The 25,518-nt window shown below is 31.2% G+C and overlaps 3 protein-coding genes across 4 annotated transcripts; all 3 read right to left on the bottom strand.

Moving 5' to 3' along the window:
* Window positions 1–4,115: 4,115 nt before the first annotated feature.
* LOC126836731 (tubulin alpha-1 chain-like) lies at window positions 4,116–6,635 on the bottom strand. Its single transcript, XM_050570346.1, has 4 exons — window positions 6,536–6,635; window positions 5,549–5,771; window positions 5,012–5,313; window positions 4,116–4,940 (listed from the first exon to the last, which is right to left on the bottom strand). Exons 1-4 carry the CDS (start codon window positions 6,536–6,538, stop codon window positions 4,116–4,118), a joined length of 1,353 nt encoding a protein of 450 aa, XP_050426303.1. The 5' UTR covers window positions 6,539–6,635.
* A 1,966-nt stretch (window positions 6,636–8,601) lies between these two features.
* Window positions 8,602–17,302, bottom strand: LOC126836729 (E3 ubiquitin-protein ligase Su(dx)). Of its 2 annotated transcripts, none has more exons than XM_050570343.1 (14): window positions 16,810–17,302; window positions 15,095–15,251; window positions 14,861–15,002; window positions 14,461–14,774; window positions 14,286–14,378; window positions 14,046–14,208; window positions 13,086–13,350; window positions 12,778–12,989; window positions 12,336–12,482; window positions 12,023–12,268; window positions 11,793–11,952; window positions 11,233–11,733; window positions 10,688–10,784; window positions 8,602–9,810 (listed from the first exon to the last, which is right to left on the bottom strand). In XM_050570343.1, exons 2-14 carry the CDS (start codon window positions 15,183–15,185, stop codon window positions 9,638–9,640), a joined length of 2,604 nt encoding a protein of 867 aa, XP_050426300.1. In that variant the 5' UTR covers window positions 15,186–15,251; window positions 16,810–17,302; the 3' UTR covers window positions 8,602–9,637. The 2 variants fall into 2 exon arrangements, with proteins under 2 accessions (XP_050426300.1, XP_050426301.1); XM_050570344.1 differs by lacking the exon at window positions 16,810–17,302 and adding an exon at window positions 16,473–16,605.
* Window positions 17,303–20,420: 3,118 nt separating this feature from the next.
* LOC126836733 (uncharacterized) lies at window positions 20,421–24,069 on the bottom strand. Its single transcript, XM_050570348.1, has 7 exons — window positions 23,929–24,069; window positions 23,748–23,774; window positions 23,396–23,413; window positions 23,019–23,069; window positions 22,130–22,159; window positions 21,438–21,623; window positions 20,421–20,549 (listed from the first exon to the last, which is right to left on the bottom strand). The coding sequence occupies exons 1-7, from the start codon at window positions 23,981–23,983 to the stop codon at window positions 20,509–20,511; spliced, it is 408 nt and encodes a 135-aa protein (XP_050426305.1). The 5' UTR covers window positions 23,984–24,069; the 3' UTR covers window positions 20,421–20,508.
* Between the last annotated feature and the right edge of the window lie 1,449 nt (window positions 24,070–25,518).

Below are 25,518 nucleotides of genomic sequence, written 5' to 3'. Positions count from 1 at the left end.
TTGTTTATGTCTAGTCGATATTAGTTTTAGAAAAAAAAAATCGCATACCTACTACCAAAAATTAAAAGGATAATATTGATAACTTTTTTATGTTAAAAGGACAAAAGAAAGGCAATAATTGATTAAATTTATCTAGGATGTCGTTTCTAATTTAATATGACAAAAGTTAAATTTTAAAATTAAACGAGTATGACATTTTTCTAGTTACAAAACTTTATAAGTTATTTTTCAGTGAGTTATGGAAAAAGTTTGATAAAAATAACGGCATTCGTAGAGATCATTTTATAGAGTCAATATAGAGCTAATTGACGGATTTCATTTTAATATTTTTTTTGTAGAAAATTTGTTGAAATCTATAAGAAATATTTATTTAGTATGCCCACACATGTCAGCTGTATCATATTTAAGTTATACCCATTTCCCTTCCCCCTTGGGAGGGTGCAAGTTTTTTTGGTTTTTTGGGTTTCTTAGCCGATTTTAGGACCTTTAAGTTGAAAATTTGTCAGTAGTTAGAACTCAAATGTATCCATAAGATGTTAAACGGAAAAAAAATTCGGCACTTCAGTTTTTCATTAATTGCCGGAAAACCGTGTTTTTCGCAGAATTCGTATATTAACACCTAAAATCTGAAAAAAATGTTAAAATCACTTTCGAAAAAACGCTTTGGTGGAAATCAGAAGTTAGTATTTTCAAGTCAGTACAGTCCAAACCAAACACAGAGTAAGCCAGCCAAGTTAGAAAGTATTAAATTGATGTACTGTATTTACAAATAGGCATCAAAGCGTTTATTTGAAAGTGATTTTATCCGAGAGGAATAGTACAGTAGAGTATAGTCATAATGGAATCAAAGCATAGAGGGGACGGAGAGGTTACACGTCTACAGGAATTATTATAAATAAAAGTGATAATAGTGAATAAAATAATAAATAATATAATAATAAAAAAATATAAAACAATAAATAAAATCACCATAATAACAAATGTTTTCTTAAAATATTTTTATTAAAACTGCCGAGTCATCATATCATGTTCACAGGACATTAGCTATGTACTTTTGCTAGGTGCAATTTGAGAGAAGATTTGTGTTTAAACATTTTCATACATAAATCGCACTTATAGGGCTTATAAATCGCACTTTTCGCCTGCATGGACACGCTCGTAACTTTTTAGGTTCGAACTTTGGCTAAAAGTTTTATCGCAAACTGTACATTTGAAAGGCTTCTCGTGATTATGTCTTACCAATTCAGATTTATATGGAAAAGATCTTAAGCAGACATCACAACTAAAACGGCTTTTGTCGATTCTATTATACACATCACTACTGATATCTGGATTTTTAATTGTAGTTTTTCTATGAGAGAGCTTTACCTTTGAATTGCAGTTGTTGGATTTCGCAAAATGACGGACGATATTTATTTTTTTAGTAAACCTCTTTTGACATACATTACACTGAAACGATCGTGATTTATTTGGAATTGTCTTTGTTTTTTTATCCGTACTGGTTAGCTGTCTTAATATTATAGCGCTTCGTTATCGTCTCCGTTTGAGGTGTTGCAATTACCCAGAGTATGAACACTAAAATAAATATTAAGTATAGTTATTAAAAAAAATTATTATGACCCGGATATTCATGTTTATCTTTCACAATGCACCCATTTTTATATAAATTTGAATTTGAATGATGACGCTGTACATGGATTAAATAAAGGACATAAGTAACTAAAAATTATGTTTAATTTTTTTTTTTTTAATCAATTAATGTTCCAAACTGACAAACCCCATGTAAAATGCAGTAATGTCATTTAATCGACTTGTTATAAAGTTTATAATGAGTAATTATTTATTCTGGATGAAATTGTTTATATTAAAAATGGATGCAGCACACTAGTAAGTTGTAGTGTTAAAGCAGAGACTGGCCAACGAACACTGTTGTAACTACTGAATTGTCATTGAAAAATATAGAAAAACATTAATTAATTTTTAAAGCTAAGGTTGTTTTGGCATTTTTCAGAAAATTACTAAAATTTATTAGATCGAGTTATTACAAATTTAAATAAATTTGGGTTAAACTACTTAGGTTAGACCAAGCATATTAGCTACTTTATGTATGAGTATTCTTATGTATATTATAACATTTTCCTTACCTTTGTTGATTTTTTTTGTCTATTGGAGAAGTTGGCACGTCAAAGGGCCAATTTTCTTCTATTTCAATAACGGATTCAAACCTCCATCTTCCCGACTTCTGTGTTGGGTTAGTTGCATATTGCTCTTAGATAAGAAAATATTTACAGCTTAGATATAGTGTTGTAGCAAATAGTTGTCTTTAAAAAATCATATTACTTGTTCGTGTTTCCATCGATTTTATTTTTCTTATTAACGGTCGAACTACTACTCTGCGTTCCTTTAAAGTAATTTGGTTTCATATTTTCCAATGAGTTATCGCTTGGTTGTCTGTTTATTATCTTCTTTTGGTTTTCTCTTTGTCACACAGTTACTCTTACAATGTTCCTAATTTTGTTAGATTTTGGTTTTAATTTCTGTGTACTTCCAGTAAATTTAAAAAATCGGACGTCGTCGGATAAAATATGGTCGTCAAATTATTAAAATAAAGTACCGCTAACATCTGGCCGTCAGATATCTCCTTGGGATCGGACTGAACTTCTTTACCGCGTCTTTGGACGCATCAGTTGCCAAATTTTCCCACATTTGTTTATAAACGGATGAAAACTGTTACGCAGGCAAGTTGCGCTATTTGATGCTATCGATGTGGTTATCACGTTTATGGGGTGTATCAAGTAATAATTATTATGATTAATTCTGACAAATATTTCATTTTTTTTTTAATTTGTTGTTGTTTCAATAAACAGTGAAAATTTATTGGAAAATCGCAATACATTTGTATACCGAGTACAAAATGAAATAATCAATAATAATAAATGAAATAATTTTGTGGCGTAGACGGTACTTAGAGAGTATAGAGAAATGCCGAGAGTAAGTGAACAACACAACCTACAAATTAGGAGATGTAAAAAAATTATTGATGGCGTGTGACTGCTGACATGTGGAAAAATTGTATCAACTACACAAAAAAAGAGGAATTAACATTTATTAGTTGTTTCAAATTACAATAAACAATTATAGGTTTATGTTAAAATTAGTACTTATAATTTATATTTCTTTTATAACAACTTCTAACTACATATTAGTGCATTTTTTAAAAAGAAAATCGAATACAATTTTTTTTTAAGAGTTCGGATAGTTTTCTGTGTTTTGCTATTATCATAAAACTAATTTAGATTATAATTTTGTATCTGTTAATAATTTTTGGTCTAGACGTTACATTAATTTTTACATATTATACGCTTTATACATAAGTATAATATAAATTTATAAAGCAATATTCATAAAGATAAAGAAAAATCTCGATTTTTAGGTGTAGTAATAGTAAATAATAATAGTAACAAGTAGTAAAAGTCTGATGGATGATTTTAAAAAATTGTATTGTCCGAAAACCGCCGGTTTAATCTTACACTGACTTGACTGATAAAAATAAAAGTATTGTACATAATGACAATATTATGAGCTTAAAAGTTTTAGTATTCGAGTGGGTACTAAAAAAAAAAAAAAAATTTTGAGAAAATAGTTCCAAACCTTTGTTCCAATTTTCAGACTCAAATCTCTAAAACTTTGCTTAAAAAGGTGAAATAAAGAAAAAACGTTTATCCCATATAGGGCAGAGGGCTTATGATATTTTTTTGGTTTGTAACTGTTTAAAAAATATTCCATACAAATTTGGAATTAATTTCACTATTTTTAAAAACTCTATTGGACAATGTAATTTTTAGCTGAATAATGTGTACATTTTTTGGGCGTTTTCTCGATTTTAAGGGGAAGGGATGAATTTTTTTAAATTTTTAGTCCAATAAAGTACCTTTTAGGTACAAGTTCTGATCTATAGAGATGCTACACAAAGAACCGATTTGTGGTGCTGTCTTAATGCCTAATAAAGATAAAAAAAATTGTCTTGACAAAACTTTAGATAACAAACATGTAATATTATATTATTATACAACGAAGGAATGGGCATAATAATATAGTAATATTATTAAGATAATTCAGATCTCTTCGCCTCCTTCGCCCTCGCCCTCGACTGAGTCCATGCCCACTTCCTCGTAGTCCTTTTCCAGAGCCGCCAAGTCCTCTCTGGCCTCGGAGAACTCGCCTTCTTCCATGCCCTCTCCGACGTACCAGTGGACGAACGCGCGTTTGGCGTACATCAAATCGAACTTGTGGTCGAGCCGGGCCCAGGCCTCGGCGATGGCCGTCGTGTTGGACAACATGCACACGGCCCGCTGCACCTTGGCCAGGTCACCGCCGGGCACCACGGTTGGCGGCTGATAGTTGATGCCCACCTTGAAGCCGGTCGGACACCAGTCCACGAACTGTATGGTCCGCTTCGTCTTGATAGTGGCTATGGCGGCGTTCACGTCCTTGGGCACCACGTCACCGCGGTACAGCATGCAGCACGCCATGTACTTGCCGTGTCTCGGGTCGCACTTGACCATCTGGTTGGCCGGCTCGAAGCACGCGTTGGTGATCTCGGCCACGGACAGCTGTTCGTGGTACGCCTTCTCGGCGGATATCACCGGCGCGTACGTGGCCAGCGGGAAGTGGATGCGCGGGTACGGCACCAGATTCGTCTGGAACTCGGTCAGGTCCACGTTGAGCGCGCCGTCGAACCGCAGCGACGCCGTAATGGACGAAACGATCTGGCCGAGCAACCGGTTCAGGTTGGTGTACGTCGGCCGCTCGATGTCCAGGTTCCGGCGGCAGATGTCGTAGATGGCCTCGTTGTCCACCATAAACGCGCAGTCTGAGTGTTCCAGCGTGGTATGCGTGGTCAGGATCGAGTTGTACGGCTCGACCACCGCGGTGGACACCTGCGACAGAAAAATCAAGTTTGTTTAACAAAGACATTTTCCCCATTGAAATATTATTTATAGCGTGTTACCTGAGGCGCGGGATAAATGGCAAACTCCAGTTTGCTCTTCTTGCCGTAGTCGACGCTCAGGCGTTCCATGAGCAGCGACGCGAAACCCGAACCGGTGCCGCCGCCGAACGAGTGGAATATCAAAAAGCCCTGAAGGCCGGTGCACTGGTCGGCCAGCTTCCTGATGCGATCCAACACCAGATCGACGATTTCCTTTCCAACGGTGTAATGTCCGCGGGCGTAGTTGTTGGCGGCGTCTTCCTTGCCGGTGATCAGTTGTTCGGGATGGAACAGTTGGCGGTACGTGCCGGTGCGCACCTCGTCTGCGAATCGTCGAGAGAGGACAGATCAAGGTCAAACACGGATCAAGTAAAAAGCGGTAAGTGGTAAGGGCGTTTAGGTCAGTCCCCCCCTCCCCCCCCCCCGAAACAACTGCTGAGAAGGGGAGAGAAGTGGTTCGAAAGGAGAGAGGATGAGAAGAGAAAAAGGAGGGGATGGCGTATTGAGACAGAAAATCAACTGAACATAAGACGTATTTAATAAGATATTTATTATTACCGACGACGGTGGGTTCCAGGTCGATGAAAACGGCTCTGGGCACGTGTTTGCCGGCTCCGGTCTCGCTGAAGAACGTGTTGAAACTGTCGTCGCCACTACCGATGGTCTTGTCTGATGGCATTTGCCCGTCCGGCTGGATTCCATGCTCCAGACAATACAGTTCCCAACAGGCGTTGCCGATCTGCACTCCGGCTTGGCCAACGTGCACAGAAATACATTCACGCTGGAACCAGGCAAATTCGATTAAACCCATAACATTACAACTTATGGAAACTGGCGACCATCCCCCTCCCCTTCTGCTCTATTTTCACGGGCAATAATGGGAACAAAATAACAATTACTTTTTAGATAAATTAGCAAACTTTATAAAATCCAAGAAAAAGATGGATTAATCACTTTGATTTGTTTGCGTTTGTTTGTCTATCTTATATATTATTTAGTCTATACATAATATATTTAAAAAACATAATAATACTTTTTTCTTAGTAATTAAATCGGTTTTCCGCTATTAAAGAAACATAACAAAACTTTTCCAGGCAAGGCAACTCAGTAAAACAAATATGTTTTCAATCCCTTTGAGAAAATACATTTTTGACGAATTAGAATACATTCTTTCACGAAATGCGTTTTTAGAATAACACATTTTTTGCATATCTAAAATACAGTACATGCTTCCAAAATACAACAGACCGGGCAAGCGTACAAACCTTTCAACTTAATCGGCTCTAATTTCTAACATAAACTAATCGTATAACGGATTATATTCTGTAGGGTTATTAATATTATAATTATTAACGAGACTGGCAATACACTAATCGGACAACAGCTTTCGAAACAAAATTTGCGTTAAAATTCCGAAAGACTGCGATTAAGAAATAACAAGACAATATTAGTCAACACGACCAGCCGACAGCGCCCTACCTAACCGTAATAATATTAGCGCTGTTATAAAAAATAATATATAAAGTACAATGATTTAATACTCACCATTATGAAATGTTTATCGACGACAAACGAACAACAATAATATCAGAATACGACAAATAACACGAACAGACGCAATCAAAATTTAACGGATGAAAATTTTCAAACGATCAGAGTCAAATTGAAATTGTGCTTGTAAAATGTAAAACAGTAAAATGGTTTCTACCAGCACGACTATAATATAGCCAGCAAACTTCTTGTACAAGATGGCGGAAAACAGCTGACCGATGTGTACCCGTTGAACACATCGGTTATAGTTAATATTTTGCAATAATAACGGCGGGAAATTTAAAAATCGAGGCGAATAACATTGCTCAATTCGCATTTCTTTGGTGTTCGGCTAAAGGGGGTATAAGACAAAACTCGATAATTTTGGGAAAATTTAAACACAAATTTGAAAATTGTTTTGGTCTGATCCACCTATATAGAAACAAATCGTACCTGCTAGTTAATTAAATTATTTTCAAACTATATTACTGTACCGCAAGGCAATCATTTCAAAGTTAGTGAACTTAGACAAATTGTAATGAAAATTAAAAACATATTTTTTTTGCACATAATTTTTATTGTCATATCACAAAAGCCAATTAACAAAAACTAGTTATGTCAAGGGTATCAAAGAGATAAGTCAAATTGGCCCAGGCTTATAATATTATGTGTGCTTCAAGGGGTAAGTGAGCTATCCACTTTTGAGCAAACTTCAGCTTAAATATTTTTGTACTAATAACCCCAAATAAGAGTTATGAAAAGTGACCGTACATTGTTAAAGAGTTTAAACGATTTTTTTTGTTTTTAAAATAATTAGTACCTTCTTAAACCTTTTTAAAAAAATATTCCTACTGCACAAATTACACGTTATGCATTGACAACAACTTTGATTTGAAACTGAACTAGAAATACACTTTTTTTTCAATTTTTAACTGAATCATAATTTGGCATCAGATTAAAAAAAAACATAATTTTCTCACTTCGTTTTGTCTTTTAGGCGATGCCATCTATTTATTAAAACAATTCGGTTTTAAACTAAAACTTGAGTTTATATTTATTAATTATTATTTACTAGTATGACGATTCCTTATTATTGGCAATTTAATACAATTTAAAGAACTAGTAAATTTAAGGCTGTGCGATTTTCATACTTTCTTAGACATCCTTTTTAAACTGTCAGTTATTAATTTGGCATTCAACACTTTTTGAAATTTTTTTTATTTTATAATTCCAGTGGTGTTTTACATAGTATAATTATTATGTAATAGTTGTTTTCAAAATTATTTTACTGACCAATTGGTTACATTTGAAGACCAGTCCGATGACGGCCAAAACATTTTTCAATCTATTCTTTTCATATTTTTAAATTTGAATAAAAGTTTTTTTAACAATATTAATTTTTTATTTACATTTTGTAAACTATATAATTTTTAATTGAGAACAAATTTGTTTTAAATTAACTCGACATACAGAAGTCAAACAGTGAACACCTCTATATTTCTTCCAAGCAGCGTTGTAAAACATAATTTTTTATTATATATTAACATTTGAAGTATATCAATTACAAATATACAGACAATTTTAATAATATTCAAATAATATCACTGGAATAATTTACAACACTGCTAACAGTATTTATGTGCAAATCAATGTTGTATACAAATTTAAAATTAATACATAACGTTATTCTTTTGGATCAATATTACACATCATTTATTTATAGACTTGACATTTTGCTATTAACAACTAAGTTCTGCAATTATGCATAGTGTAAAATAAATCTTAAAGAACTTACAAAACATTATTACGTTACCTATAGATTTGTATGTTTAATTATTATCGTAAAATAAAAATATATGTTTTACTTAATTTTATGTAATTTTAAACACGTTTAAATAAAAAAACACTTAAATTGTTGTGTAAATATTTCTTTGTTAAAACATTTTTTTTTCCCGTTCCAAAAAAAAAATTATAGGAATTATGGTAGAATATATTTGTATATATTTTCTTTATGTTATATATAAGGTTCAATACAATTATACACAAATAAATCATCATTAACGGTAACTTTCCAATACACTTTTTATTTCAGTAATATATAATTATATACTTTGCAATGGTTACAAATGTGTAATACGCAAAAACACGGTTAATATTATACGTATCAATCAAACAACAATTTATACAACTATATTTTAGCATAATAGTTTTTACGAATGTATAATATTGGTCTGTATCGTATTTTGGAATATTCACAATGCCTATAGGAATATAATATTTGTATTATTTTACACAATAAAATGATTATCAATTAAGTACATCCAACATTACTATAATATTACTATTTGGTTAAGTACACAAATCAAAATACAATCTACAATAATAACCGAACATTAAAAGTTATTTAACAATAATAATTATTATTATTATTAATTAACATAAAAAATAATAACATATCAAGTTAGTAATTTGAAATTTTATTTATTTTATTTTGCGCGTGCGTTACCAAAACCAGTGACGGACACAATTAACGCTAAAATGAATTACTTTGAATTGCTTTGTACACGTTTTATCAAATATCATCACAATATTAGACGTACGAATAGAAAAATAAACTTTACAACACAGTTAGTTTGTGCATTTAATTACAATCGATAATAATAACTAAAAAAAAATTAAAAGCAATGTAAAACAAACAAAAAACAAAAAAAAATCAAAAACAATAATTCTACAAAAACATTTAACAATAATAGGGGCAAGTAGTAAAAATAATAAAAAAATAAAAACAAATATATTTTTTACGGAATGTATGCAAGATACTGTTATTTTGAGGAGAAAATAAATAAACCGTGAACTTGATTTTCGACACAATGACGGATCTCAATTATTATCATTATTTTTTTTTTTTTAATTTTATACAAATTATTCTACGTCTATCAACCATCGTGCAATACAAACAATAAAAATTTATACTATATTATATCTATGAAATATATAGATTAATGGATACACAAATTTAGTACACACATACAAATAAATATATATATTATATCTCTCTATAAATGTATTTCAAAATCTTAACAATTGTTGGAACATCGACCTGAAAATATTTGTGTTTCATTCTTGTGCGAAACCTTCGGTTTCCTCGATAGCGTAGTTGAGCTTCTCGACCAGTTGATCGTAGTTCTTGTATGGCGGCAAGTCGAGACGATTGAAACACGTGTGAGACCGCGGCAGCCACGAGTCCTTGCCGACTTTCTCAATGCAGAACCTTTGTGCGCCGTTGCTCCCTGATAATAATTAAATTTAAAAAAAATATATAGTTTATTAATTATTTGTAACACAAGTAGCGTTGGGTATATTATTATTTGACATTCTAACAGATAATAAAAAGAAAAAATTCATTTGACGCGTTTGCTTTTATCTGTTGGACCGATTTACTCAAGTAGCCTTCGGAAAGTGTACTTTGGCATGTCAAAAGTTAAAAAAAATTCACAGATTCCTATTAAAAAAAAAACCCAAAACACAATTTTCCATTATATCAAACTAAACTTCTAAGTTTAGTCAAGATTTCAACGACACAACTCGAGATATAATATAAGTTACAGGAAAAATAACACAAAATATTTTATTTAGCCTTATTAAGATTAATCGACTCACTTGATAAAAGTTTCGTAAAAATTTCAACTTGATCGGAGTTTTACCAAAATAAAAATAGAAAGATGAAAACTATGAAAACATTTTTTGGGTGTTTTCCCCAGTTTTGATTGGGGAAGGTGAACTTTTTCAAATTATATATCCTCTTAAGTAACGAATAGATACAATTTCTGAAATCGGTACGGCGGTTTTACAATTTATAGAAACTAATATGAAGCACTCTTGACAAATGGGGCAATAGGGGGGGGGGGGGTTGTCAAAATTAAAAATTCTTAACCAGTTTGTTTATTAAAACAAAATAAACAAATATAAGTTTAAAAAATAACGAATGAAAGGTAAGAAAATAATTTAATAGGTTCGAACCGAACAATTATTCGAACATAAATACATTTAAACAATTGTATTTGAAAATATTAAATATATAAATTTTTTTTAACTTTTATTCGTTATTTCAACATTTTATCTGGATAACAATTTTTTCCAACACTGTGAATATTGCAAACAACATACCCATCAGTTCAGCGAAACCTCCGACAGGTACTCTGCACGTTCCGGTCACAAACTGCAAGAGCCGTGCACGTTTTTCATTGTCTGCTTGCTTTACAAACTGCCAATTAAACAAATAACACAAACGGACATAAATATTTATAGCTAAGGCGTAAACTAGGTTTTTGGGAGTAAACATTTTTGCGTTAATAACATTTTATACCGTTAATCGTTATTATTAAGTTTGCCATTAAAAATAAGTTACAAGTAAAATATAAGTAATACTATTTAACACATAAATGCATTTCAGTTTTTAGTTCATAAGTACATATGAAATGTGATAGGGTTAAATATTAGTTAAATATGATCTTGAATAACCCGACAAGTTATTTTTTGGGTAGTTGGAAACTCATTTTTAAATAAAAATAAAGAGGTAAACGATACGTAATCGTCATACAATATAAAGTATTTATCATTCATCTTTAATAAGGTTTCTTAACCATAATATAAAAGCTGGTTGATATTTTGGTAGTTATTTAGGTACAAATACATATTATGATGCGTTTTACCTGCCAAAACCAGTTGATTTGTTTGCTGTTTCGATTGTAATGCCTGTAAATAGTGTTTTGTTGCCAGTCTTCGACGTCGATTTCCTGCATGCCACAAAGCATGAGCTCGAGTTCTCGTTCGTCGAAATATTTGAGCCATTCCAGCGCAACAACCTCGTTGAAACCGTCCAGTAGAGCTTGGGTCTGATCTTCGATTCCACGAGTCATCCGCCATTCAGTCATTCGTTTAATGTATTCGTCTTTGTTTTGTTCGTTGACTTTCACTTTGTCGCCGTTGTCGATGAGTTCGTGGTGTACGACTTGGCCGAGCACTTCGAAATCAACGCCAAAGTACATCTCAACGTCACTCTCTTCTAGGTTGTTGTCGCGCACCCAAACTAACGAATTGTAAAACTCTGGATCAATAGTCTCTATGTCTTTCATAGTCAGCTTTTTGTTCAACATGCGCTTGTAGAACGGCATCGTAAAACCAGAATAGATGAAGCGTCCGTGGTAAAGAGCCTAAAATTTTAATCATTATAATACCCGATCGATAAGTTTTAATGTGTTTGAATACGTACCATAGCGATGAAGCGACCGATAAATTTAAAGTACAATAAGTGATCTGGATTCACGTACGACGCAGGATTTATTTGCAAACTATAATTATTTTTGTTGGCGTACTCAAACAAACAGTACATAGGATTGAGTACTTCGTGGGACAATAAAAAGAACCATTCCCTGTTGAAAATATATATTATAATGTAATACAAACTGTTCAATCAAATTTAGCAAAATATTATAAGCGTACCGTGACACGCCACCATAATCTAATCCTTCTTCTCCGCGGAACACAATATACAATCGTTTTCTCATTTCGTAGGCGGCTGATCTCATTATCTGATGGTACGAATCTTCGAACAATGTTTGCCTGGAAACGGTTATTTTTATGTGACTGGATATCGCGTTGCTCTGGCACAAATATCGGAACTGACTTAGCTTCCAGCGGAACGATCGTTCGTACATGATTTGCAGTCCGTAAGCATTTCCAGTTGTACTAGATTGTAAATATAAAAATTAAAACATCTACTAACAGGTATACAGCAAGTGACATGTACACGTACCGGTAAATACCGTTAGTCTTAATACGAGGATCTTGAAAAGTGGTTGTGTGAGTGTTGTGATCGACAAAATACCTAACACCTTCATTGGTTTTCCTGACTTCCCAACCGGTTGGCAGATCTTCATCGTCGTCGAGTATTAGTTCGGATCTACATGGAATAGATTAGATCATTTTTAACATTGATCATAATTCTGGATATTATACAAAACATTTTGAAGAGATTGATAAAAAATTATCTTTTATCTAATCATTTAGTATTAAATTATTTATACAACAAAATGGTTATTTATTATTAGATTAATTTGATTTATTAAAATAAATAGTTTTATTTAATAATTGTTATTTGTTTAAATGTCTAATTATTTTAAATACAACTTATTTAATTAAATTTCATTTTTTTTAAAAATAAAATTACAATTATTATAAAAACAATCGAGTATTACCCTTGGGTTCGGGGATCCTCCCATTGAGTGATTCGACTCTTATGATTTACAAAGTATGTTCTGCCGTCGGGCTGCACACGCTTTTCCCAGCCATTGGGTAGTGCACCCATTCTGCGGAGTATTGTAGGATCGTCGTCTGGTACTTCTACAGGGGGAGCTGCAGCAGCTGGATCCGGTCTATTGTTCGGTCCTGATCCGGTACCTAAAGCATGCTAAAAAAAAAAAAAAATCATACACCCAAAGTTTAGTTAGTTACATTGTTTTAACATTCTAAACACCACTAAAGAAATCTAACAACATTGTCGTACTTGAGGGTAGAGGAACCGTTGATTTCCTTGCTGTACCACATGGGCACGTTCGCCCTGCCATTGTTGGTAATGCTGGAGTCGTTCGCTGTTAGGTCGCTGCCACGTAGTAGTGCGAGTGTTATGATCGACATAATAAATGCGGCCTCGGTTATCTCGTCGAACCTCCCAACCGATCGGTAAGGGTTGGGGTCGTTCCCAAGAAGTAGACTTTGTATTATGATCCACATAATACGGTCTTCCGTAGAGATCATATCTCATTTCCCAACTATAAAAAAAAAAATAATAATTAAATTAATAAAATACATTTTGAATCATTTTACAATGATGACATGGAATTTACAATGAAAGTTTTCTTAGTAGTATAATTTTATGGCGTACCCGTGTCTCTTATGGAAAACCGATAAAAAAAACAAAACAAATTTACAAATACAATAATTCTTTGACGCTTAGTCAAAAAAGCTCAAGTTTAAAACATAAATGTATGAACTTATAATTATGTAATTATTTTATTTGAAGTAAGTTAATTTATTGTTAACATATTTTTTAAATCAACATTTTTACATAACTCATTTTAATTTAAATCATTTCAATTAACTCTCTTTGAGATTTTGACTTAAATCATTCTTATATTAAATCAGAAAAAAGATAAGGATCAAAATCATCTCGCTTATGAAAAAAACAATGTTAATTTTAGAAAACAATAGCAACTGTAGTTTTTTTTTTTAAACATATTTTTGTTGGGGTTTTTACACAAGTCGACTAGTCAACATTTTCTGTAGAAAACTCTCCACTTGAAAAGTTAATGAAATGAACATGTTACTATACTTAAAAAAAAAAGGTAAAAAATCATATATTTTGAACACAATTTTTAAAAATCAAACAAAATGATTATGAACACATCTATTGACTATTGTCAAAAAAAATTATTTACTGGCCTGGCTTTTAATTAGGATTACTCACCCTGACGGCAATGGTTCTTCTGTCTGAACAGTCACGGTACCGTTTTGATGATGCACTGTAATCGTTCCTTGAATGGGAGACGTATGAGCTTCTGGCGTTTGAGGACCACCAATATCATTACTATGCGTCGGGCTACTGGTTTGATTATTTGACCCGCTCGGATCTAACACGGACATCAAGTGTAAACGACAATATTTTACATAAATACACTTTACTTGTTTTATAGTTATAATTAAGTACCTGTCGGTAAAGGCAAAGCAGGCGGAGCCGGAGGTATCGTGGTCAAAGAACGGCTACGGGCTCTGATCCCATGACTAAATTCATTATTAGACCCTACAAATAAAAAAAAATTAATAATAAACAACAATTACATACAAGCAAATAGTCGGTAGACAGTTAAAATATTGCACATTACCTGGTACATAAGTTACTCTTGTACCAAGATCTTGTGGCGGAGGCGAAACTTTAGTCATGTCAATTCGAACACCGTGTAGTATAGTAACCAACTCTCCAACTTTGATATTATTGTTGGCGGACGACGAACTCGACGTTAGATCATGGTGGCGTATTCTCATCAAATCTATAGTCAGCTCCAAATTATCACAGACACCATTATAATGACACAACACGTCATAGAAGTTTATGTCTTTTTCGGCGATAAGTACGTCTTTTTGAAATTTACAATAGTCTAGTACACGATAATGTAAAGTAGAATACGGCGTAACCATTCTACAATAACAAACAAAGGACGTTTTAATAATATTGTTAAATATTTATAATTAAGCTAAGATGTTGTCACGTTTTACTTGACTTACACAGTAAATTCTTCATTCCATTTGGGTTGATATGTATTTTTGATCACTTCAGTTTTATGCCTTTTGAAATCGTCGACGCTCAATTCAACATACGGATGTGGTTTTATCAATCCTCCATTGTTCTTTAAATGTGCACATTCGACTGAAAATAAGATAAATTAACACGTTGTTGCGTGTAGTCATTGGTTAAGTTTCAACTCGGCTTTTAACTTTGGTCTCACTATCAATACTTACTCGTGACGATTAGTTGATAACTGCTCTGGTCGGTAGGTACTCTTGCAGAAGGTACTCTCTCAGGAGTCGTATGTTCGTCGAGTGTGAACATTTTCTATTTGATTTTATTTTACACCCAGAAGTGAAAAAACATCCAGCGCTTGTTTAATTGCGTAATCTAAAATTCAAACTATTGTTATAAATATATATTTTAATATACATAAATCAAAATTGTAATCTTAATATAATTTGAAACTAAAAAATACAAAACAGAACGTTGGCTGAAAGAAGTTCCTACCACAAGAAACATAATTAAAACAGAAATTGTTTAGACCACATTTATTGGAAATACACATTTTCACAGAAGACGAGTTAGCGTTGTCATCCAATCGGATTGAGCGAGATAGATGCCTACATTTTATCACAAGAGTAAATAAGATAGCATCTGAGGACGAAGGCCAGTAAACTATTCCGTCATTGAAACAGACGACATGTGCCAAAGTGAAATCAAATCTGACCCTCAAAAAATTTTTTACCAGTTTACATACGTCATCATAGTATATTTTCTACCTTTAGTACATCGTCGTACCATTAAACAATTAATTTTAAACAATGGTTCTCTTTGTAACGTTTCCAATTTGAATTATTCTTTCAGAAAACATTTTTTATAAGGGCTGACGCTTGTTTCTTTAACACCATCTACTGAAACACTAAATATGTCTAACATACCGAGTTCATTATTTTGATTATACCAAGATGTGTATGTTATTCACAACACTTGTGTTTAATATATTATTTTTATTTGTCGAATAGGGAAAATAGATGAAATTGTAAAAGATTACATTTTTGTTATATTATTATGAAGAAAAAAAAATTAATTCAGATAACAGTGATATATTGTGATAGTAACAATAACACTTGAAATAAATCCATACGAAGGTCACTTAGTAGATTATGCTAATTTAATTCCTATTAAATGAATGATTAGTTTTGGAATTTTTATGAATGAATAGTCAAAATTCAACTAAATTTTTCTCATTATAATCAATTAGAGCAGTATCAAATTCTGTAAAACGTTCATACTTGATAAAACTCCAATTGAAAACAGGAAACAACAGAAGAGATTATTTGTAAAAACATTGTCACAGTATAAAAATAATAAATAATAAATGTCTCAGTGATACAAACTGATAATTATCTTTTAATCAATGATTTTTACCATTGCTGTCAGATAGGTTACAAAGAAAAATATATATGATTATACGCTTTAAAAAAAAAAATAATAATAACTTATCTATACAAATTGTACAGCTTATGTGCATAACAAAAGAAGGTCAGAAATTTCGCTAACCAATGAAATTGGTTCTAGTGAATACGACAATATTTAAACTTCACTCACCTCGACAAAATTATCTCTCGTCATAAAGTAGATAAACCCAAATGTCGTGATTTGTACACAAAAAATTCCTAGCCCGTTACACGCAATATTTCAGTAGATTGTTTTCTATAACGTTTAGAGCACTTTATATAATCGACAACTACCTTAGACACTACGTGTATGTATGCCCACTTGATGGCAATCAAACAAAAAGTACACAAAGAGGCGTATCGGGAAAACAACAGTGTGCAAACAATTTTGACAGGCACTCCAAATAAGCTTAACGAGGTAAGCCTAATGTCGTACAGCAATGCGGGCGACTCGCTTGAGCCCGCGACAACATCTTGCGATTACTTACCGACAGCGCATCCGATCGGACGAGCAAACCAGCCAACCGGGTGGGTTTGCGTCACGGACAGCGGACAACTTTCACCCGGACAACGTTGGGAACGCGACGGCACCGCCTAGACGTAACATTCGCGACGCGTCCGTTGGCCGATATCGTGGACGGCGGCGGACTTACCGGTTTCGGGCGGCTGCCTATAAAAGCTACTTGGACGACGGCCACTGAATCGGTTCGACTTGGTCGGCCGCCGACAAGAAGATAACGCGACACCCGACGTTTGTTTTTTATCGAGAAGCGCACGCGACGGCCGAAAAACCAACTCTACTGCAATACCGCGTTATTAAATTTAACTATTTTTGTTTTCTCTAAGTCTTCCGACCAATTAGAAAACTAATAATTCAAAATATTTATTATTATAATTATTACATCGCTCGCGCAATAATAATGTTATAGCTCACTGCTGATATTACACCATTATCGTCGCGGGTCGTCCGTCTGCGTTCGTGTGTGTGTGTGTGTGTGTGCTTGCGTCGCTGGTGGGATGTGTAATATATAGGTATAGTATTAGTGCGGTTAGTAATAGTTTGCGTTATCACCCGTGTAATGGGCGTTGAAAAGGACGGCCACGATTTTCGACGGTGCGCATCGGCGCGCACCGATGCGCACCGGTCCGCAACGCAATGCACCATTTGCAACATTCAAAAGGAAGCTACCCTTAATTAACCACTCTTCAATGGCCAATTATTTTAATATTATTTTATGATATAAAACTCTTTTACATAGATTAAACCATCAGAAATTCGAGAAAAATAAAGTACATATTTATTTGTTATTTAATTGTAGAGCAAAAAGCCAGATAAAATTTAATTTACTAGTTTGTTAAAACTATACATTTTTAATTTATGCCTACACTTATTAATGTTTTTTTTAAATAAAAATAATATTGGACTAATAATTAAAAAAAAAAAATCAACTACCACAAAGGGAAAATGTATTAGATAAAATTACATAATTAAAACTTAATAACATAAGCATGTAGGCAGTATAGAATTAAAAATCAAATATGTAATTAAAGTTGAGGGGGTTAAAAACTTGGGGTAAATACGAACAAATTATTTTTCAACAATGTTTACAAACATCATTAGGTATTTTTTTTTCTGCTGATATTTAAAACGAGTAAAATTGTAAATATACAAGTACATTACCACTGGGCAAATTTGGATAGTGAATTGACGGCTTGGTTGTCATTATTATATTCCAACTCAAACAGTGAAGTATTACCTATAATTTTTTTAATTCCATTACAATCGCCTTACCTACTTGAAATATTATTTCAAAGAATAAAATTCGGTTAACATAACAAAAATCGCAACAGTCTCATGTCGGTTGTGCTAGGTATATGGCCGGTTGTCTACCAGAAAATAATACTGTTATTGTTCAGTCATACTTCATGTGTGACTACATCTGATAACACACAAACAAATGATCGTTTGCGGATGCAAATAAATGTAGGTATATTAAAAAAAAAAATTTAACATGACCTCTACCGTAATAACATACAATAAAATAACAATAATACTTTGACTACAGGTTTTTTGAGAACACTGTATGTTATGTTATAGCTCCCCCCCTCCTCATCTAAATATATCTTCAGTCAAATGTTCAAACCTCTATTAGCTCTTAAACTAGGTCTTAAAACTCTTAAACAAGAGAAACAAAGAAAAGGTTTCCACCCTTTTTGGGGGAAAGGGGAAAATTCGAGAATAACACAACAAAAATATACAAATTTTACAACTTAAAATTAACAAAACGCTTTACATTTGTGAAAAGTAGTCAAATATATATATATTATATAAATCTTTTTTTTACTAAGAAAAAACCGGGAAAACTAAAACACAACAATTACAGCTGATACATTATAATTCTTATATAAAATTAAATAATGATTTACTTGTTGCGATTTTTCTTGGTGGTTATTTTACAATGCTATGAAATTTCCAAACGACCAGACAAAAAGTTTAATATAATATTCGGATCTTAAAAAATAATAAAATACATTTTACGTCTATTTACAAAAAAAAAATCTCTTTTTTTGCAAATCCCACTTTTAGAAGAAAATTTCAAATATACCACTTGTTTGTCGATAATACTAAGCTTGTAACAGCACAGAATGGTAGGTTTGGGTTCGTTTAATAGATACCAAAGACTGGAGACCATTTTTTTTCCCATCCCCATATTTGACATACTTATGTCGTTGGATGTCCCTTTTTAACATTTATAGCGATTCATATTATATAGGGTTATATTTAAATTGTCTTACCTAATTGGACGCTAGTCGAACATTCGGCGGCACCGGTGCACAGGTAATCTGTTGTCGTTTTTTATAATGAATAAAAAAAAGCTAAAACCAATAACTAGTATCTACACTAAAGCCGTTACACTGCGCTGACTGTTCTCATTAAATAACTGTCTCGTTGAGACTCTGTTAGTGGTATGCGTTAAAACAAACCACAAACTACAACCACTAGTATACAAAATATTGAGAGAAAAAAAAACACCTAAAATACAACCTACTCTGCTGCACTACAAACTTACAACTTACAAGTGGGAAGTTCCAGCTAGCTAGACGCCGCCGGCGGCCCGGGTCGCGCCGGGGCGAATGCCAGGAATAGTGCGCGCATGCTCGAAAACAGGGTTGCCAACAGCTATTCTACACAATATTGTAGCGCTTACTTACATCCAAGTATTGTACATTATACTTCTCCCCTAATGACAGTGGTATACTGGCTTTTTTTTTTAGTATGACGCTTCATAGTTTCTTTCATCTCCACCCTCAAAGAAAGGAAATTTTAAAAGCTTTACACCAAAGGAATATATAAACCCTTATATATTCCCTTTTTTTTTTTTTTTAATAACACACTCAGTAAATCTTTAAATCAACAATTAATTTTTTCTTATACTACCATTCATTCTTAGGCAATTTTATAATTATCATTAATACATCAACATTATTATTCATAAATAATTACATTATAATTTCAAAAATTCAAGTATTAAATCAAATAACTTTTCACCCTACTTTTGACTAAAGGATTAATTATCATTTTAATTAATTTTTGAAACCTTAAATCGTCAAAATATTTGTTCACTACATTTTATATACTTTTTATAATATGTAATCTCAATTAGTTCTCATTAATCACTTATACTCATAACTTATTTAGGTACTGCATTCTCTAGTACTTTTTTCCCAACAACTTGCATACAAATATCATTTTATTTTTCCTGCCTTAATTATATAGTCTTTAATATTTTAATAATTTTTTTTAATTCCCATAATACTTTAAAATATACTCTCATATAGAAAAATCGTTTAACATTTTTTTTTTAAAGTTGCATTTTTCAATCAATATTGTGTATATACACCATTTTATTTAGGGGAATCCCTCACCAAAAAAAAAAATAATAATAATAAAAATAAATAAAAAACGAGGATAAAAAAAATTAAATTACACTAATGAATTTCTAGTTCGCTTGTGTGAGGAATCAATAATCTAATAATAAATTTGGGGAAGGAGCGAAAAACGTACAGGGAAGACGTATGACCAATGAAAAACAAAACATTTTAAATTTGCAAGACAGTATACATTTATTGTGGTTTAATGGAAATACACTGTGTAAAGTATACATACTTAGATAATAATTACAAATTTATTGAACGTTTTTATTTTCGTTTTCTCTCTGGATCTCAGCTGTGTAATTAAAAATAAAAAAACAATCATCATTCGTAGCTCAAACATAACTTGTTCAGGGAAATCGATTTAACACAATACACTTGGATAATAGTTACACATTTATATGATTTCTTTTTGAAAAATGTCTATTTATTCTAATGTATATCTCGTATAAAATCATGAAATATTTCGCTTTTAGTTATAAAAAATGACGAAAAGGTAGGTATTGCCTTTACAATGATTTGATTATATTTTTTATCGTTTGAACGCGTATCCACGAGTAAGTGTTCAAATTGTGAATAAGGTCTGATAGTAATTAAAATATCTTCTTAGCTTCGATCGAACTAAAATTTAACATAGTTTTTTAGATTCTTCTATTTATTTTAAAAACTGTGCTACTTCGCGCACACGTGTGTTTTATATTGCCTATCCGTCACGAAGTTTCCAGAACATTCCATAATATGTGGGGTGGCACTACAAACTTATTTAGAAGTGGAGAAAAATTAAAATTAAAATGTTTGGAAAATTAACATAAAATTACATAAAAACACTATTAAAAAAAATCCAACTTATAGTTAAACCCTATGAGATATTGTTTGGACTTTGATAAAAAAAAACACCCTCTATGTATAAAACAAATGACTTGCATTAAATGAATTACTAGGTATCTCTCAAATAACTAGATAATCACTCAATATCTCACTGGGTTTAATTAATTTAATCAAAAGTTGCTATAAATAAAACTCATTTAGAAGGGGGGGGGGGATTTAAACATAAAAATTTGTGGAAAATTATGATAAAAACAGTATAAAAAAAAATTCAACTATTAGTTAAACCCTATGAGATATTGTTTGGTCCTTGACAAAATACCATGTATGTATGTATAATAAAGTTGGGTTAAGTTACCACAATCCTTAAAAATTTTCCAAACTCCACGATTGTTATCCCATGAAAAGTGCTGACCAGGGTGATGACCACAATGTTCATTACGAGAGTTGACAAGGGTAATACTTTCATAAACTTCTTTGCTATCAGGTCTACCTATCCATTTATATTCAAAATGAGTCAGATGACCATCACGATCAGGAAACCCTATATAAACATGTAAAGTAATTTGAACATTAAATACATTTTAAGTACGATGAAAATTATTAATCATACTTATTTAGTGTCAAATATAATTGTATTACCCTAACGTGCAAACAAATTATAGTGCACATAACTTACTAAGCTTTATGTATAGATACATAACATATTAATTAAGTACAATAAATAGTTTATGTTATAGTTTAATACTATATTAGTATAAAATATTTATGAAATTAATTAATCAAAATTATATTAGACATATTTTTACCATAAAACGTTAGAAATGTTATCCAAGATATTCAATATTAATCTGTTTTTATTGTGAAATTATTGATATTGTCACATAATGGAGCGAACACAATTATTAGTTCTTTCATAATTAAATAGATTTAGATAAACATTAAATAGATTATTACTTACACATAACTAAATAAACGTTAATAATTAAGCATTGAAATTTCCCAATTGTAGGAACTGATAATATGTATAAAGTAGTCATAAAAACATACCTCTTTTCATTAAGCTTATCGAACTATGATCTAAAAATAACAATAAAATAAAAGTTGGAATGGTCGACAAAATTATACATTTTGAGTATTATTTAGCTTATGTAATATGAAAATTATGTGTTAATGTACTTTAACGAGGTGTAGAATTCCAAAGCAGCCCCAAAAGTTACTTATATTAAAAATAATCCATTATTCCAATATAACGGCAGTTGGATTAATGAATTATAAGTAATCCACTAATCTAGAATTACTGATTTTGTTAAATTTTTAAAATTAATTAAATTTGTTATTATTACAAAAAACTTTATCATGATTTTATTATTGTTTATCTTTAAAATCTGAAAAATGTCATATTATACCATAATCAGTTTAACATTTTTAATATTCAACTTTGGGCTGATAAAGTGCATTACAGGTACATTTTTTATTTGTAGACTTGCTGCATGCAGAAAACGGCTCAGTGGTTAGGAGATATTATCGTACCTCCAGAAAAATTACTTTTAAAAAATATTTTTACGTATTAAATTTTTTGTTTATCAATATTTTTTTACCCATTACATATAAAAGAATATATAGAATTTAATAAACTAAATTCATTATGAAAAGTTTATACAATTTTTTTTTACCTAATTGTTCATAGTAAACTCCAAGATAGACGAATATTTGATTTTTACTTAAATAATTGTGGTTGGGACTTACACTGGATGAGAACCAGCGGATGACATTTTACCAGGAGTAGGCAGAAAATGTCTAAGTTGGGAATACATTCTAACTTAAGAGTTAAGATAATATACATAGTATATACAATATGTATATATATAATAATATAATATATATATATATATATATTATCCATTAGGTAATTACTAATTGCATAGGCTATACTGACCGCTTTCAGGAATTGGCGTTCCTTGCTCTGTGACGACGACAGGCTGGTCACCTAATTCAATCAATTACACAAATAAATTTACTGTTAACTAACTATAAATTGGCATAATGTGAAGTAGAAAATAGTACTGTAGTACATTTTTACATGCTTTTATAATAAACGTAGTACAGCTTTTACATGAAAAAATAGTATGTTTTTTATTTATCAGCCATTTTGTTTAGCTATGGTGTCAAGTAATACACCAAAAGCAAATTGATAAATAACTGTTATCTCTAAACGTACAGTTGTTTAGTACAAATGTACAAAATTAATTTAAAAAATATACGAAAAACTATGTACAGCTTATTACCTTCTGTAAATTTTGAGTTTATACTTACAGATTTTACATTTCATAACTGTGACCAAAATCAAAATAACCAAATTAGGTGACAATATAATTTCATATTCACGTAAAAAATGTTGTTTGAACATTTTTAGTAGGTCTTTAAGTACTTAACTCGTTTAAATAATGTTTGCTAACATTAAAAGTGTGTAAACAAAAGGTTTTAAAAAACAAAACTCTTTTTTGGTGCATCTTTTACATTAAAAAATAAATAAATTTTAATTGAAATATTTTAGTCGTTTCTATCTGTATATATATATATATATATATATATATATATATATATATATATATATATATAATTATAAAACGTACACATTTTAAATATCACAATAGTCTATACTGACCTGTTTGGGCGTTCGAATAACTTCCACCTAATCCAACAAATAGTACAAAAAAATGAATGTTATATTTTTTGCTATATTATTATATTAGATACTAAAATACCATAATATTATAGTGTTTGATTCATTTCGGATAATCATTCTGAGAATGAACAATTGTAAAAAAAATACAAATAAATATTACCGGAAAATGATTCCAAAATAATACCAGCCATAAAAAGAATAGCGATGTTTTTCATAATGTAGTAATTGTTTTTTTTTTGAAAGAGCAAATCGTACGAACGACAACCTTAAAATATACAGAGATAAATGTAAATGAACATAACACTATACATTATTTAGCAAGTGTTTTACCAACAGTATAGACACAGTTTGGTTAAAGTGTGACGCAAGTGACTATGTTATTTGTACAATAGCACAACGAGATATGTTCCTAAAAAATATATACAAAGAGACTTATTAGTAGACTATATTAATTATATTTTATTCTCAAAGTGTTAATATATTATTCTTCTAAATGAACAAAATTTTTATACATTATTTAGCAATTGTTATTCTGACTATATAGATGCTGTTTTCTATTTGGAAAAAAAAATTCTATATAGACAACTCTTTGAAACATGTTTGCAAATTTTATATTATCCATACATTGTAAATGAACATTTTTGTTGGCCTTTTTCATCATTTTTAATTCTCAAAATAAATTTGTAGATATGGACACATGTGTCATACATTATCGACAAACAAATTATTATTTCAAAAGAACTGTAACTTTTTATTGTAGTTGATGAGCCATTTTTGTTTTTATAAATCCAGATATTGAAAATATTATGGAATCGATGCTGACTGATAATTTTACCATCTACAAATTCGAAAACGTTAATTTGGAAGTGTATTTATCACTTCAGTATACATTTGGAATCGACCTTTACCAAATGAATAAAGATTATATTTGTGGTGCCTAGAACACAAGGGATATATTATAATAGCATGTGCCTAATATAATATACCCCTTGTGTTCTAGGCGCCACATTTGTAATTATTTCTTTATTATTTTAAGACGCCGAAAGATAATGTGTAAGTTGGTTCTGTTATTTATAATATGTATTAAATAAAACAATTTAAAAATTTATCTACAATTATAGTAAAATCCGGGTTCAACAACGATGCAAGAAAATCAATAGTTCTAACATACATGTACACATATGACAAAACAAAATATTTTAAGAATCAACTTGTTTTCGAAAAAAAATAATAATAGTTCTGTTGTAGTAGTTTTAGTAATGAATAATGTAAAACTTGAAAATGTATAATACCTACAGTTGTTTGTTATTAATATACATTGCAACAGTTTTTTGTGAAAAGCAAAAATATAAAACTATACAAATTGTTGAAAAATACTGTACAATATAATGTAAGAAAGTAAATTGCTTGCTTTTGTGTAAGCATAAGATTGAAATAAAATTCATAACACAGGTTGAATGCAGAAAACATTAATGGTTAGATCTCAAAGGGGCAAGGGCACTACATTTAGTTATATGACTAATATGGTGAAGTAACATAAATTATATTAGTATATGTAATGTCATAATACTTTAATTATTTTAAAATAATTTTAATAAATATTTGTTTTCGATCAAAACGAAACTATACATTTGATTTTTTTTGTTCAATATGACATTGTTGATAATGTTAAATTTTAAAGATTGCAACAACAAACATTCATAGGTATTTGTCATTTGTTTACATTACTGCAGTAATTTCAGAAAAACAT

The sequence above is a fragment of the Adelges cooleyi genome, unplaced genomic scaffold (assembly GCF_023614345.1).
Source record: "Adelges cooleyi isolate 19-005CV unplaced genomic scaffold, UGA_ACOO_1.1 ACOO_flye_CR_arks_rails_tigmint_CR_PRNA_247, whole genome shotgun sequence".
NCBI classification, from domain to species: domain Eukaryota; kingdom Metazoa; phylum Arthropoda; class Insecta; order Hemiptera; family Adelgidae; genus Adelges; species Adelges cooleyi.
The sequence above is the reverse complement of the archived record's forward strand: the minus strand, read 5'-3'. Positions and strand labels throughout refer to the sequence as shown.

What these genes read in the sequence shown, in the direction of transcription:
- LOC126836729 (XM_050570343.1), bottom strand. Translation starts at nt 15,185, where the DNA reads ATGTTCACACTCGACGAACATACGACTCCTGAGAGAGTACCTTCTGCA. An exon ending in AAGAGTAACTTATGTACCAG is followed by an intron (nt 14,379 to 14,460) that starts GTAATGTGCAAT and finishes TTTTATTTGTAG; the next exon opens with GGTCTAATAATGAATTTAGT. An exon ending in GAGGATCCCCGAACCCAAGG is followed by an intron (nt 12,483 to 12,777) that starts GTAATACTCGAT and finishes TATTCCATGTAG; the next exon opens with ATCCGAACTAATACTCGACG.
- LOC126836733 (XM_050570348.1), bottom strand. Translation starts at nt 23,983, where the DNA reads ATGAAAAACATCGCTATTCTTTTTATGGCTGGTATTATTTTGGAATCA. An exon ending in AACGCCAATTCCTGAAAGCG is followed by an intron (nt 22,160 to 23,018) that starts GTCAGTATAGCC and finishes TGTTATTTTTAG; the next exon opens with ATCATAGTTCGATAAGCTTA. An exon ending in GAAAATTTTTAAGGATTGTG is followed by an intron (nt 20,550 to 21,437) that starts GTAACTTAACCC and finishes TTAATTACACAG; the next exon opens with CTGAGATCCAGAGAGAAAAC.
- LOC126836731 (XM_050570346.1), bottom strand. An exon ending in CCTGGAACCCACCGTCGTCG is followed by an intron (nt 5,314 to 5,548) that starts GTAATAATAAAT and finishes GACGATTCGCAG; the next exon opens with ACGAGGTGCGCACCGGCACG. An exon ending in CCATTTATCCCGCGCCTCAG is followed by an intron (nt 4,941 to 5,011) that starts GTAACACGCTAT and finishes TTTCTGTCGCAG; the next exon opens with GTGTCCACCGCGGTGGTCGA.